Source organism: Nematolebias whitei, chromosome 14, assembly GCF_014905685.2.
Source record: "Nematolebias whitei isolate Nwh7 chromosome 14, NemWhi1, whole genome shotgun sequence".
NCBI lineage: Eukaryota > Metazoa > Chordata > Actinopteri > Cyprinodontiformes > Rivulidae > Nematolebias > Nematolebias whitei.
Genome location: NC_056511.1, coordinates 7,815,171 through 7,828,855, shown reverse-complemented (window position 1 = coordinate 7,828,855; position 13,685 = coordinate 7,815,171). Strand labels below are relative to the sequence as shown.

General features: G+C 39.2%; 1 protein-coding gene across 1 annotated transcript in view; it reads left to right on the top strand.

Moving 5' to 3' along the window:
• The window catches only part of cadm1a (cell adhesion molecule 1a), a 586,018-nt gene that overhangs the window by 448,239 nt on the left and 124,094 nt on the right, over positions 1 to 13,685 (top strand). Inside the window, exon 4 of the mRNA XM_037687810.1 lies at positions 8,262 to 8,414. Within this exon, the coding sequence (XP_037543738.1) occupies positions 8,262 to 8,414 (153 nt within the window). The remainder of the gene's footprint in view (positions 1 to 8,261; positions 8,415 to 13,685) is intronic.

Here is a 13,685-nt window from a genome sequence, read left to right as displayed (position 1 = left end):
CATGCGCAGAATTCTTTGACCGGATTGAAATGTGTTCTGTTTGAATAATTCAAATGTGTTGTTTACATGGGCACAATCTGTTCATGATGAGCGTTTACATGCAGCGGGCTTTGTTCTGAACAGCAGTACTGACATGCGCAGAGTGGTAAACTCTCCTTAAAAAAAACACCGAAGAAGAAGTTCTACTTCCGGGTAAATGTAAACAAACCTGAGCACCAAAATGGACCCGCGACAGGTTTTAATGATGGTGGAGATGTTATTGCACTCCCTGACTGAGCTACAGGTAATAGAAATCATTTTGAGCTCTTTAAAAGTTTCTAGTAGAAATGTTGTGTCGCTCACCGACCAGTTTTACTTCCCTGACATGCTAATATTATTAGCGTTAGCCAGGCGGAAATGGCAAAGTCGCACATGCGCAGTCAGGTCAGTTTTTCACCATCAGATAAAAACGAACAGATCAAGCGTTTACATGCGCACCTATCGGGTTACGGATCGGCGTAAACCACCCGTTTCGTTCTGATCAGAAATTATAACGGATCGCGCCGAATACACAAAAAATAACCCGAACGGAGCGTTTACATGACACACTTTTATTCCGACCGGCCATTTGATCCGGTTACTTATGTCCATGTAAACATACCAACAGTGTGAGAGGTGGAGGACACCCTGGACAGGCCTCCAGTCCATCACAGGGACGCATGGAGACAAACAAGATAAACAACCTTTCTAGGGTTTCATGCTAGGACGAAAAGAACTAATAGTTGCAACAAATCATTAGTTTCATGTTTTTGCTAAATGTGACAAATTAGCATATATATATCTATATATCTATATATATATATATATATATATATATATATATATATATATATATATAAAGTAATCTTATATTTCAGCTAGTTGTAGTTTTGTAATTTGAACTTTGTTGCATGGTATTTAGGCACCCAGAAGCCAAGAGGTAAATTTTGCCCCTTTCCTTTAAGTGCTAATCATCCTGACCAAAGTGTTTTAGTTTCTGTTAAGACACTAATGAAATATTAAGATATGAAAGATTAATTTGGGAGTGGGGTCATTTTTCTACTCCACAGTCAGCGTTTCACAGTTTAAAAGAGAGACGGAGCAAAGAATGGAAGCAGTTCTAAAACTAAGAGATTTGTTAATGACCATTATTATAAACCAAACGACCGACAGTAAAAGATACAGAACAAAACAAACATAAGAAGCCATGAAAGAACCAAACGGGCATGGAAGCACAATGCCAGACTGCAGGTGAACGGGGAGAACGAGCTCCAACACACCTGGGTCAATGGTTAAATTACACCTTCATATTCTGCAGAAACCTGTACATGTGTATTAAAGCTAAACAAACATGTAAGAAACTTATATAAAAAAAAGAAGAAGGAGGAGGAGTGGCCTTCTAGGACTAGGATTTGACACTCCCTGCTCCATGCAGCTGATTGCCATCTCCACTTTGGTTATTTTTTGTTTTGTTTTGAAGAGCATGAACAATGTCTGTCCAGGAAATATGAAATGTTAATGGTTTGGAGGATACACATGACTTATTCTGATTCATAATTTAAATCCATTGATTTAATTCACGTCTTCTACACACTCCATAAAATGGATCTCTGAGCTGCCCAGTGGAGCAGTTGGCACAGTTGTCTATGTAACTGGTTGTCTATATGTGCTCATGTGATGGTCTCACAGCCTGCTCAGGAACCCACCCTTCTCCTAGAGGCCCCTGGAGACGGGCACCAGCTCTCTGCGGCCCTGAACAGGATCAAGTACAGAAAATAATCCATGGACTGATGGATCTATAGACACTTTGCTTCTAGCAGCCTGCCACAAAACACTATTTGTTCACATGTATAGTTGAACTTTTGAAAGATGTCAATCCTAACGGTGTTTGACAGCTAGTTCTTTAGCACCACATGTGATTCACAAACAGCTGAAAACCTGTCATACAGAAAACTGTTCTCTTATTTATTCAATTTTAACTTGTGAAAAAGCAACTTTTACCTTCCAAACACAAAGTATAAAAATACCAGTGGATCGCCCACCTGGCTTCTGTGTGTGGAACCAACGTGGTTCCATATAAGGATCTTTTATTTTCTGGTACAGATGCATTCAGATTGTTTATGGCCATCTAAAAGCTTTGAAGCAGCAGTCATTCTTTACACTGAAAGGTTTCACACTTTAATAGTCCAGTTATCTTGACATTAAAAGCACTAATCAATCTGCTCAACAAGGGAAGCTACCGAGCACATTTTCTGGCGGAGAACAAACATCAGTCAGTGTTGGGTGAATCATCGTTATTCCATCTTCTGCATGACCGTAAAACAAGAAGCCAGCCATCATGAGTTATCAGCTGCTATGCTGTTTCTCTTTGGCCGATTAACTTTATTAAAATCTGTTAAAATCATCTGAATCTTTCCGTCTCGCTCAGATTTGACCTTATTAAAACGGCTTATTATGAAGAAAAATGCTGATGTTGTTAATGGAAGTAAAGAATAAAAACCGTGTAAACAAGCGGTACGTCGATGTCCCCCAGTCGTTGAGGGACTTGATTAATGAATGTTTGTAGTTTTGGAGACGAGTGTTTTTCTCGACCGGAATTGAACAGGGAAAGTAAGTACACCTTAATGTTTTTGGTCTAAGATATCCAAGTTGGTACGAGTTGCACTGTGGAGAAGAACAGACAGTTTTGTTTGGTTTATTTTGTTTGTTGGAGGCAGTGCACAGTGACAGATCCTGGCAAGTGAAGGGAGCAGTTTTATCCATGACCGGGTGTAATGGTGGAGTCAAGGAATGGCCAATCACTGATGAATTAATCACTGGTCACCCCAAGGATAGGAATGATTTTTACACCTAGATTCAATTCATTTATATTTATTTATATAGCACCAAGTCACAACAAAAGTCATCTCAGGGCACCGGACGGAAACATTCACATACATTATAAAAAGTAAGTTAATAACATTATTTATCTGAGGAGCAGACTGCTTTGAGTCTGACTTCATCACAGACTCTCATCCTGAGCAAGCATGAAGGCGACAGTGGAAAGGAAAAACTCCCTCGTGAGGAAGAAACCTTTAGCAGAACCAGGCTCAGGACAAGCGGCCATCTACTTCGACCGGCTGGGTTTGAGAGGAACAGGAAGAAGGAACAGATACACAATGGCAGGTCAAGAATCACATGTTAAGATAGAAATACGTAGTATCAAATGAAAACTATTCAGTTGCAACAGTTAATTTGAAGACATTTGGACAATTTGTCCTCCAGTAGTCTGAGCATATAGCAGCATAACAAGCCAACCCTACCTATAGGATTTATCAAAAAGAAAAGTCTTAAGCCCAGTCTTAAAACTGGACCATGTGTCAGCCTCATGGACAGAAACTGGAAGGTGGTTCCACAAGAGAGGCGCCTGATAACTGAAAGAGCTTCCTCCCATTCTGCTTTTGGAAACTCTAGGAACTGAGTAAGCCTGGAGTCTGAGAGTGAAGTTCTCTTTGAGGAAATTATGGAACAATAAGATTTGTAATATAAGGTGGAGCTAGGTTGTTGAGGGCTTTGTAGGTTAGAAGTAAGATTTTGAATTCAATTCTGAATTTGACAGAGAGCCACTGGAGAGAAGCTAAAACTGATGATGTAGATGTAGCCATGCACTAAAATGGAAGTCGGCATGTTGCTTCGTTAAAGTTGTTAATCGCACAAACTTAGCATATACGTATATGGCGGCTGTGGCTGAGTGGTTAGAGCAGTCGTCTTCCATTGCAAGAATTGGGGGTTCGATTCGACCAATGGTCACATGCCGAGTGTTCCTGGGTAAGACACTGAACCCCTCATTGCCTCCGATGTGTGTCCAATCGGTGTATGAATGTGATAAACCTCTGATTAGTCTTTGTATAGATCTAGTAGAGTGCTGTATGAATGGGTCAATGAGGACACAGACTGTGTTGAAAAGAGCTTTGAGTGTCTTAAGATAGAAAGGTGCTTTATAAGTACAGTCCATTTACTATATATGGTGGCAGCCATCTTTAATATTGATGTGGCAACCCAATTTTCTAAAGGAAACTTTCTTACACCTCGATATAGCCACAGACCAAAGTAAAAGTGGGTAGGTACCTCGCTTATTTTTCAAGGTATTTGTCACACAACACAGACAAACGGAGGGAATTTCCAGTTCCACCTCTGCGCTCTGTGCCTGGGGACAATTACGGTACAGAACATTTAGTCTTTAAACCTAAAATGCAAAAGCAGAGAGCGTCAGATTCTTGTATTGCCTGCTGCCAAAGGCAAAACGCTGATCATGTTTGTGAGTGTGTCACTCTAATTCAAGATGGCTGCCACATCCATCAGACCTTCTCGAACACAAAAATGGATAGAATAAATTAAACTAGCTGCTGGTGTGTTTGTAGCTGAGAGTCATACACAACATTTATTCTTGGTGCTATTCATTGCACAATATGTTTGCTAAAAACCTTGGCCATACAGTAGTCCCTCGTTTATCGAGGGGGATCTGTACCCTGGAGCCCTGCGATAAGTGAACAACCGTGAAGTAGTATGAGTAGTACAAGTAGTAAGTAGTAGTTTATATATGTAAGGCATTTAAAACCCTTTTCACACTCTTGCAATATTCTAAACAAAGTTTCAAAACTCTAGATGCTCTAAAAGAGCACAACATGTCATGATTTCCCTCTCTCTGCCTCCACTGCTCTCAGCCACCTGCAAGTGCTCTTGGCCACGCCCACTTCACCGCTCTGCACAGAGAACAGCTGATCAGCTGCAGCAGGAAGTTTGTCCTGCAGTATGGGCTGCACAGAGGTGCAGCAGATGCTAAATCATTTTAAATAATTTATTTAAAATAAAAATTCCATGCCGATCGTGCAGCTCATCCATCAGTCAGCCAGTTGTGTGTCATGTCCAATCTTATTTTGAAAAACTGCGATAGTGCGAGTCCGCGAAAAACAAACCCAGAAGTTGTGAGGGACTACTGTAACTCTTAAATATAGTTTGTTAGCAAAATATAGGGTTCATGAACCCCTGAACTGGATTTAATAATACTCCCATAAAGTAATAATTAAATATACATCTACAACTCATTAACATTAGGAATGAAACTAAGTCAAGATGTCCGCTCTACCTAATTGACATTAGCTAGCACAAAAATGGCAATAACTCGGTTAATTTAGCGGAGAGATTTAGCATTCCATTTTAAAGGTGTCTTTGTGACTTGATTGTTTCTCAGCTTCCTCTCATCTGCCTGGTGGTGCTCTGTGTCAGGAGTTTCCATATTTAACTATTAAAAAAAGAGAGCCAGAGGATGAGTTCACAGATCTGAGGGGTTCTGGGTGCAAACAGCCCGGAGTCGCTGTCAGTCTGAGCAGAATTTATCTGCACACTAAAGGGAGATGGAGATGGGTCGGCTTTCATCTTAACCACATGTTGTCACCGTACGTTTCAGCTGACGGAGTCGGCTCAGGTAGGTGGGCGAGCGGGGATCAGCGAGATGAAAGTGACTACAGATGAGAGGTGGACCGGGTTTGGAAATGTGTCCTGAGTTCTTGCCTCGTCCGACTAAAGGACGGCTCAGAAAGAGGCTTCCGGTGTTACAAACAGTGTTGTAAGAGTCTGCAACACGCTAGCTCCAGATTTACTTTTTTAATTTTTATTTTATTTTATGTTGGCAACAGAAATAAGAAATTAGCTTTTATTGTTTTAAGTTTTTACTGCTGCAAAATGTGTCACTTCTCCGTGATTCATTGTTCACTAGTGAGCTTTTTTGTGTGACTGCTTTCCTTCATTTCATTTTTTTTGGTCATTTTTGTCCCTTTTTTGTTCTTTAATGAAAGCACAGAAAAAAAATAGATACAACTATTGATGCTTTTTAATTACAAGCTTAAAAATTAAATGGAGAAAATACAACACAAAACCAAAGAAACCAAACTTTCATCTTTTTTTTTAGATTTTTGTTTATTATTAAAAACCCAATTGTTGCCTTTTTCTCAGTTATTAAAAAAAAAAACCTGCTGCTTAATTAGTTTATTCATGATTGAGTTTTATAATATTCCAGTAACGTTAACAGGATGCATTAATTAATGAGGAAAAAATGGGTGAAAACATGTGTACTGGAAAGCCTCGCATTCCTTGAAGCAAAGAAAAGCATCCATCCAACGTGCCAAATATTTCCAGACTTCATGTGAGCTGGAAGTTGTTGATCTGATGGGGATCAGCCTCAGCCACTTCCACTCCACATGTTAGCTAAATGTTTGTAAAATCAACTGAGTTTTAGCCGTTTTGTGTTTGTTAATGTTGATTAGCTGTGGCAGCTGACTTAAAAAATAAACTAGATAAATGTCATTTCCTGTGGAAAATGCAGTGGATGTTTATTTCTGAATGATGTGTTGCTGAAAACTGCTGAAGAAGCTGAAACCAGGCTGAAAAGTAATCGCTCAACTGTTATTGCAAGTTGAATTTGAACAGCTGGAATTAGCTGAAAACAGGAAAATAAAAGCAGAAAGCAGCAGAAAAACACCATAAATGTGTAGAAAAAGGCCAAATAGAGCAGAAATCAGAAGAATATTGATGGAAAAAGTAAGAGAGAGGCTCAATAGATTACAAAATAATCTGAAATTAACAAAAATGTAGCTGAAAGTGCCGAAAAATTTAAATTAGCAGAAAGAAAAATAAATAAAATGGTGAAATTGTTAGAAGCGCAAAAGGCCAAAATTAGATGAGAAAATATGTTGAGAAAAGGCTATAATTAGCAGTAAAATACCTAAGAAGTACTGGGAAAAGCAGAAAAAAAAATCTAAATTTATCACAAACAAGCTGAAAAAAGTTAAACCAAAAACAAAAATTGTGATGAGCAGTAAAAGGTTTTAAGCAGCACAAAGGGTTTGAAGGATGTGGAGAGCTTTATTCATTTTCAAAAACATGTCCAACAAAGCTAAATATATCAAACAGTAAACATTGCACAGATACCAGAAGTCATAACAGGAATGTCCTGAATGAGCTGAATATTTTGGAATATGATTTGCTGAAATAACTCAAATATTGTGGAACAAACTGCATGCCAAAAATATACAGAAGAAAATTCCTGATGCATGCTCAGTACAGTAGTCCCTCGTTCATCACTGGGGATCCGTACCCTGAAGCACCGCGATGTGAAAAATCGCAAAGTAGGAACAAGTAGTAAGTAGTAGTTTATTTATATATATATATATATATATATATATATATATATATATATATATATAAGGCATTTTAAACCCCACATTCTTGCAATATTTTAAACAATGTTTCTAAACTGTAAACGCTCTAAAAGAGCACAGAATGTCATTATTTCAGCTCTCTGCCGCAGCTGCACTCTGCCACCTGCCGCTCTTGGCCACGCCCACTTCTCCCCTGCAGGTCGGAGATCAGCTGATCAGCTGCAGGAGGAAGATTTTCTGCAGCTATGAGCTGCACACAGGTGCTAAATAATGTTAAATAATTTATGTTAAATAAAAATTCCATGCCAATCGTGTGGCTCATCCATCAACCAGCCAACTGTGTGTCACGTCCAACCTTATTTTGAAAAACCGTAATAGAGCGAGTCCACGAAAAACAAATCTTGAAGCAGCGAGGGACTACTGTAGTACACATAGATGAATCTTAACAAGGTTGAGTCAGGTCCTCTGGATGGATTCTTCTTATTGAAACGTTTTGTCTTTAATCCAAAAGACGTCTTCTGTCTAAGGAGCTGCACTAAACTCAGTCTTATAAATAGCACCTTCTCATATTGGATCAACCATAAGCCTAAAGATGGATCGTTAGTGCCCTGATGACCGCTTACTATTCACAGAGGGCTGAGTGATACTTGCAATAACAGCTTTGTAAGAGTTGAACACGGAGGCCTCCTGATAGAGAGTTCTCTTCACAAAGATACCTGTCTCTACAACCAACGTTCCTCTATCAAAGATGTCTCCAGCTAACTGGTTGATGTAAGCATTTTAAATAAATAATAAACACAGTTTGGTAAAATTTCTGTAATTGTTCAGTTACTTTTCATACATATATAATTTTCTCACCTTCCGTTGGTGAAAATCTCTCCAACATCTGAACTTTTGACCTTCCTGAAGCCTGTTGGTCATCGCCCTCATCATTGTTCCATTAATTATTATAGAATATTTTGGTTATTTTTGGTTAGACTGTCAGTCAAACTGTAAAAAATAAAGCCACATTTGTATTTATTAGCTTTTCTGTTTGTTTTCTTTCAGCTCTGAAAGACGCTCGATTTCAGCTGGTGAACTTCTCGGAGAACGAGCTGCGGGTGTCACTGTCTAACGTCTCGCTGTCAGACGAGGGTCGATACGTTTGCCAGCTCTACACAGACCCCCCGCAGGAGGCCTACGCTGACTTCACAGTGCTAAGTATGACTTCAAAGCACACACACACAAACACTCAGTGTAAATGATGAGAGGATGATTAAACCTCTTAAACACATTTTGATGGTCGGAGACAACTTTTTTTGTAATGACGCAATGGCAACGATGAATCCCAAAACACATTTCAGTAGAGTCTCTCAGGTGTGAGTGCAAACATTTCTTAGATTTTCCTTTAAATTATTCAATATGCAACAACCAGGTTGAAAGTTTAAAAACAAATCAATTTGTTCTGCTCCTTAAGAGTAAATAAAAAATTGAGCTCTTTTTTTTAAGGGGAGAATTTAAACCTTCTGTTTTGTGTACAGAAGCTCTAAACTGCACAATCTTAAAAATAAAACTACCTCATTTAAATAATTAGAAGTGACACGTATTTGTACATATTACAGTCATTACCGTCTTTTCACCGTGCACGTTGCACTGCCTTATAAGTCGTATCAGTTCAAATATGTCTAATAAATTGGAAGAGAAAAAAAAACATAAATACGTCACTTCACAGTATAACTCGCATCTATTATGTGTCACCGCTAACAAACCGAAAACGTGGGCCGGTGTTGTGCCAAAAATTTATTGGCTGCCAAATGACGGCCGCGGGAGCGTGCACGGGAGGACTTTAACGAGAATTTAACAAGATTAACACTTAAAAACAATTATTTGTTTGCTCGAAATTATAACAAAGGTGTGTCTCAGTCTAACTTTGACTTAATAAATGCACTTTGACGGTCAAATCAGCTGCACTTCAAAACCCGATTCGCAGAAGCGGGTGCGCGCAGAGTTACGACTCGCTGTGCATTTCTTCAAAATTGAACAAGACGACCACCTAAAAACAATTATTTCTTTGCTCGACTTTACAGTAAAGGTGTGTCTCAGTCTAACTTGTACTTATTCAAAAGAATTTGTTGCCTCGATACTCCGGGAGCGTGCAGAGGGAAGAAATCGGGAACGAGGAACGCTGTGCATTTCTTCGAAATTTAACAAGATACGCGCCTAAAACAATTGTTTGCTCAATATTATAGCAAAGGTGTGTCTCAGTTGAACTTTTACTTAATAAATGCACTTCAGTGATCAAATTAGCTTAATTTTGCTGTGATGGTGCAGCGAAATAAAGCTGATTTGACGGTTGCGCCAGGCATGATCCTGGAGCTGGACCAAGTTGGCCTCTATGGCAAGCCGATTGTGTCATTAATAGCCACTTTCACCTATTGCATGACACAACGGCATGCCATACTACTTGAGTGCCATCTAGCAGCTGAAAATGGTAGTGTTCAATATCTTCATTGTCAGAATTAATGAAAACGGTCATATCTCAGTCAAGAATTGGTTTATAAATATGAGAAGAAAATCTATAAATACATTGCTTTGGTGTATAAGTCACAGGTCATGTAAATTTGCAAAAACAAAAAAACTGTGACCTATAGAGCAAAAAATATGGTAGTCCTTTTCTTACATAAACAAAAATAAAACTTGTTTAAAGAACTTAACTTATTATTAGAGCCTAACCAATATGAACATTTTGGCTATTGCCGATACCAATATTGGGAGGGGTAGGCAACTACCAATAACCGATATATTGGCTGAAATATTTTGTGCTTTGTCCACCCCCAAGAATCTAAATAAACAGTGAGTGGAGCGGGGCTTGTTTATTTTGCAACCATGAAGCTAAGCTAATCAGATCCAAGCTTTAATTAGTCCCACTGTGCTGCCTTCTGTTCAAAGACAGTAATAAGTTCATGACGTGAGTAAGTTACATAAATGAGGTGAAATGTCTAAATGGTATCATAGATCATAACTAGTTTAAGTAAATTCATTCTAAAAACTGTTAAAATGTTTTGGGTTTGAATTCCAATCAGAGTGAGACATCTGATCTTCATCATATTGTACGTGCAGCAGGTTGAGGTAGTGAGTGCTCTCACCACAGAATAATCTTTGACGTCATTTCTCCGGTAAAACAAGTGCTTCGGAAAATATGGGAGAAAACGGCTCATACAGGCTTGTGCCTTGGGAGACTTTCGTCTTTTTACAAATTCATAAATAAAAGATCTTCAATAAAATCAAGACAGCAAGCCTTGTCTGAGGACTTCTTTTATTTTGTTTGCTGGAGGTCTACCTTAACATAGTTGCATGTTGTGAGGACAGCATACCCACACTAACGTTAGCTTGCTAACTTGAGAGGCACGTAGCTAATGACAAGCGGGTTGGAAGATTGAAGAGAATTTATTATTATAGATTTTTTTTAATTATTCTACAGATCAATTAAAATAAACTTACCATGGTCTGTTCAGCAAAGGAAGCAACACGGTATTGCTCCCTGCTTCGGCTGTGCTGAACATCAAAAGTGAAACTTAAGTGAACGGCCATGACTTGAAAGTAATCTTCACGCGTACCTTCTGCTGGATGCAGAATTGTACAATTACAGCCGGTTCTCAGCATTTTAGGGGTGAAAATTAGAAGTGTTTATATCGGCCGATAATGGGACCATTATCGCCGATGTGGACAGGTCCTCAAACGTCTATATCAGCCTAAGTTATCGGCCTTGCTGATATATCGGTCGGGCTCTACTTATTAGAGATCAAGCTGAGGTTTCTTGGACACTGCATTTATCCTTACTGACAAAGATTAGCTGTTTTCACCCATGAAGACAGAGAATTTGAAGCAGTTTGGTCTTTGCTTCAGAAGATCAGCCAGTGATGTGCTCGCACAGCAGGAAATGTTACAGAGAGGTGTCTTTGACTGTAGCTGCAACATGCAAAGCAACATCCAGGTGCATGTCAGCAGAGATGAGACTGAAACTTTTTTTTCTGTTCCAGAAGATTACCTGTTTCATTCACACAGTGTTGGCTTAAAGAGAAGAAAATCTCTGCAACATAATGGACCCAGTACGAAAGGAATGCCGTAACGCCATGCGTCGTTGGCAGCATGTCAATTAATGCCACAAAGCATATGGGACACATGAGGCTGGAATAGCACTTTAAACTTCAGCTTTAAAATATGAGCTTAATCTTTTTCCTTCTTACCACAGTGAGCAGTTTATAACAATTTTGATTTATACAATATTTCTGGATATGTCTCAACCTAAAATGTTCATCTTAACAGCCGTATAAAAATGCATGATTCCTCATGCATTTTTATACGGACGTTAAAAGTTGGATTTAGTACTATGGTATAGTTTCTGTAAGTATGTACAAAAACTTTCTGTTCTGCAATTACCTTCTGATCCGCTCAAGATAATTTAAGGTTACATCATCACTAGATGGAGTGTCAAGTATACAGTACATCACCACAGCTCCAAGGTCAAGGCCACAAATCAAAGTCCAATATTTTACTAGGTCTTTGATTGTACATGGCATTGATATAGATTGCTGTATAATAGTTTGTCGATGACGGTTTAATCTGCTGTGTGTGGTGTTAAACTAATATGAAGCTGTGTTACAACTGAGCAATAAGAAGAAAATGGTAAAAAGAAAGCATATAAGAAGAGCTGCTGCAGAAAGATGGGAGGGAGTACATCTAAAAATGTATTTTCAGGGGTAGTAATGCGTGCAATTAGAACAGTGTTGAGATATATTGCCAGACGCTGCATCATGAACCGTTCTTTGGCATCTAGCCACTGCTGATTAGGCTTCATGTTTGAAAAATAAAAATTAAAGACCTAATTTTTGACACATCGATCCCCACCTACATGTTTGACCCTGAAAGTTCACTTCATACTCTGACAGCCCTGCTTTGCTTTCTGCAATCTACACGACGTATTAGAATCTGGATGGACTGTCCCAAGTTTAGAAGACCTCCAGTATGAAGACAATTATTATTATGCTGCTAAAGGCTTTTGATATTCACCAAATCGGTTTTATGGAATTGTCCATGTGCCTGAGAAAACTCTCTTGGACCCCGTCAGGATACAAGCTGGATGAGTGCACCAAGCTGCACAACAGTATCACGCCTTTGCTAGTTTGCTTTCATGATCCTATCATAGGTATGTTTATAGCCTAGTGAAGCCAGTGTCGCCAGTCCTACTTTAAATTCTTAACCAAACCACACCGGTGTGCACAAACCAATGTCATGGACTTCATCATGGATGGCCAGAGATGTCTGAAGTTCAAGTTCCAGAGTCTTTATTATCCCAGAGGGGCAATTTGTTTCACAGTCAGTAGGAAAACTTTCATACTACACAAGACATGAAGACATTAAAATAACAGAAATCATCACTGTTCATTGAGAAACCTGATCACTACAGGGATGAATGAGTTTTTCAGTCTGTTCGTCCTTTAACTGGGCAGCAGATACTTGATGGGTCCAGATGGGAGCAACCTGAACTTACAATGGGGTGGGTGATCAGGATCTGCCAGAATCAGCCTGGCCTTGTTCACTGACCTCACCTTGTGTAGGTCAGTGAGGCTGTGTAGGGCTATGACAGCAGTTTTGCTGCACATCCTGACAATTCCCAAGAATATGCGATATCTGAGATTAGGGGTATCTGAGGTTAGCACTTGTTAAAACTGCTTGGGGGTATGGACTGGCAGGGTAGTGTGGCTGAAGGGGTGGAGGTCTGATATTTAAAGAAAAATGTAATAATTATCAAATAGTCTTAAGAATCAACAAAATCCATGCTCAATAATCCAGGTATACAATCCACTAATTCTCAGTCAGGTCATCTGGACAGTTGTTGTTTTTTTGTTTTTTTTGCTGAAACGTTTCACCTTCCATCCAGAAGGCTTCATCAGTCAAGGACACACACAACACAAAACTGATTAGTCCCCAAACAGCTTACTCCAAAGTGGAACAAACCAGTTATGTTGGTGCTAAGATGGTGTCTTTGGCACGCCCCCTCCTCCGATGCCGGCCCTCTTCCTTGTCGACAGTCATGTCAAACTGGTTCAAAATACCATACCACTTTATTTATAGAGCACTTAAAACAGCGACAAGGCCAACCAAAGTGCTGTACAGACAAAACAACAGGTAACACACAAAGCAAAATACAAAATGAGGTAAAATCAACAAAGTCCATGCTCAATAATCCAGGTATACAATCCAGCAATTTTCAGTCAGGTCATCTGGACAGTTTTTTTTTTTTTTTTTGGTGCTGAAACATTTCACCTTCCATCCAGAAGGCTTCATCAGTCAAGGAAACACACAACACAAAACTGATTCTTCCCCCATCAGCTTACTCCATCTCCCCCGCCTACTCCTTTGAGGCAGTCATGTCCAAAGTGGTTCAAAACATCAAAGTTCATGCTCAATAATCCAGGTTAAAAAAATCCA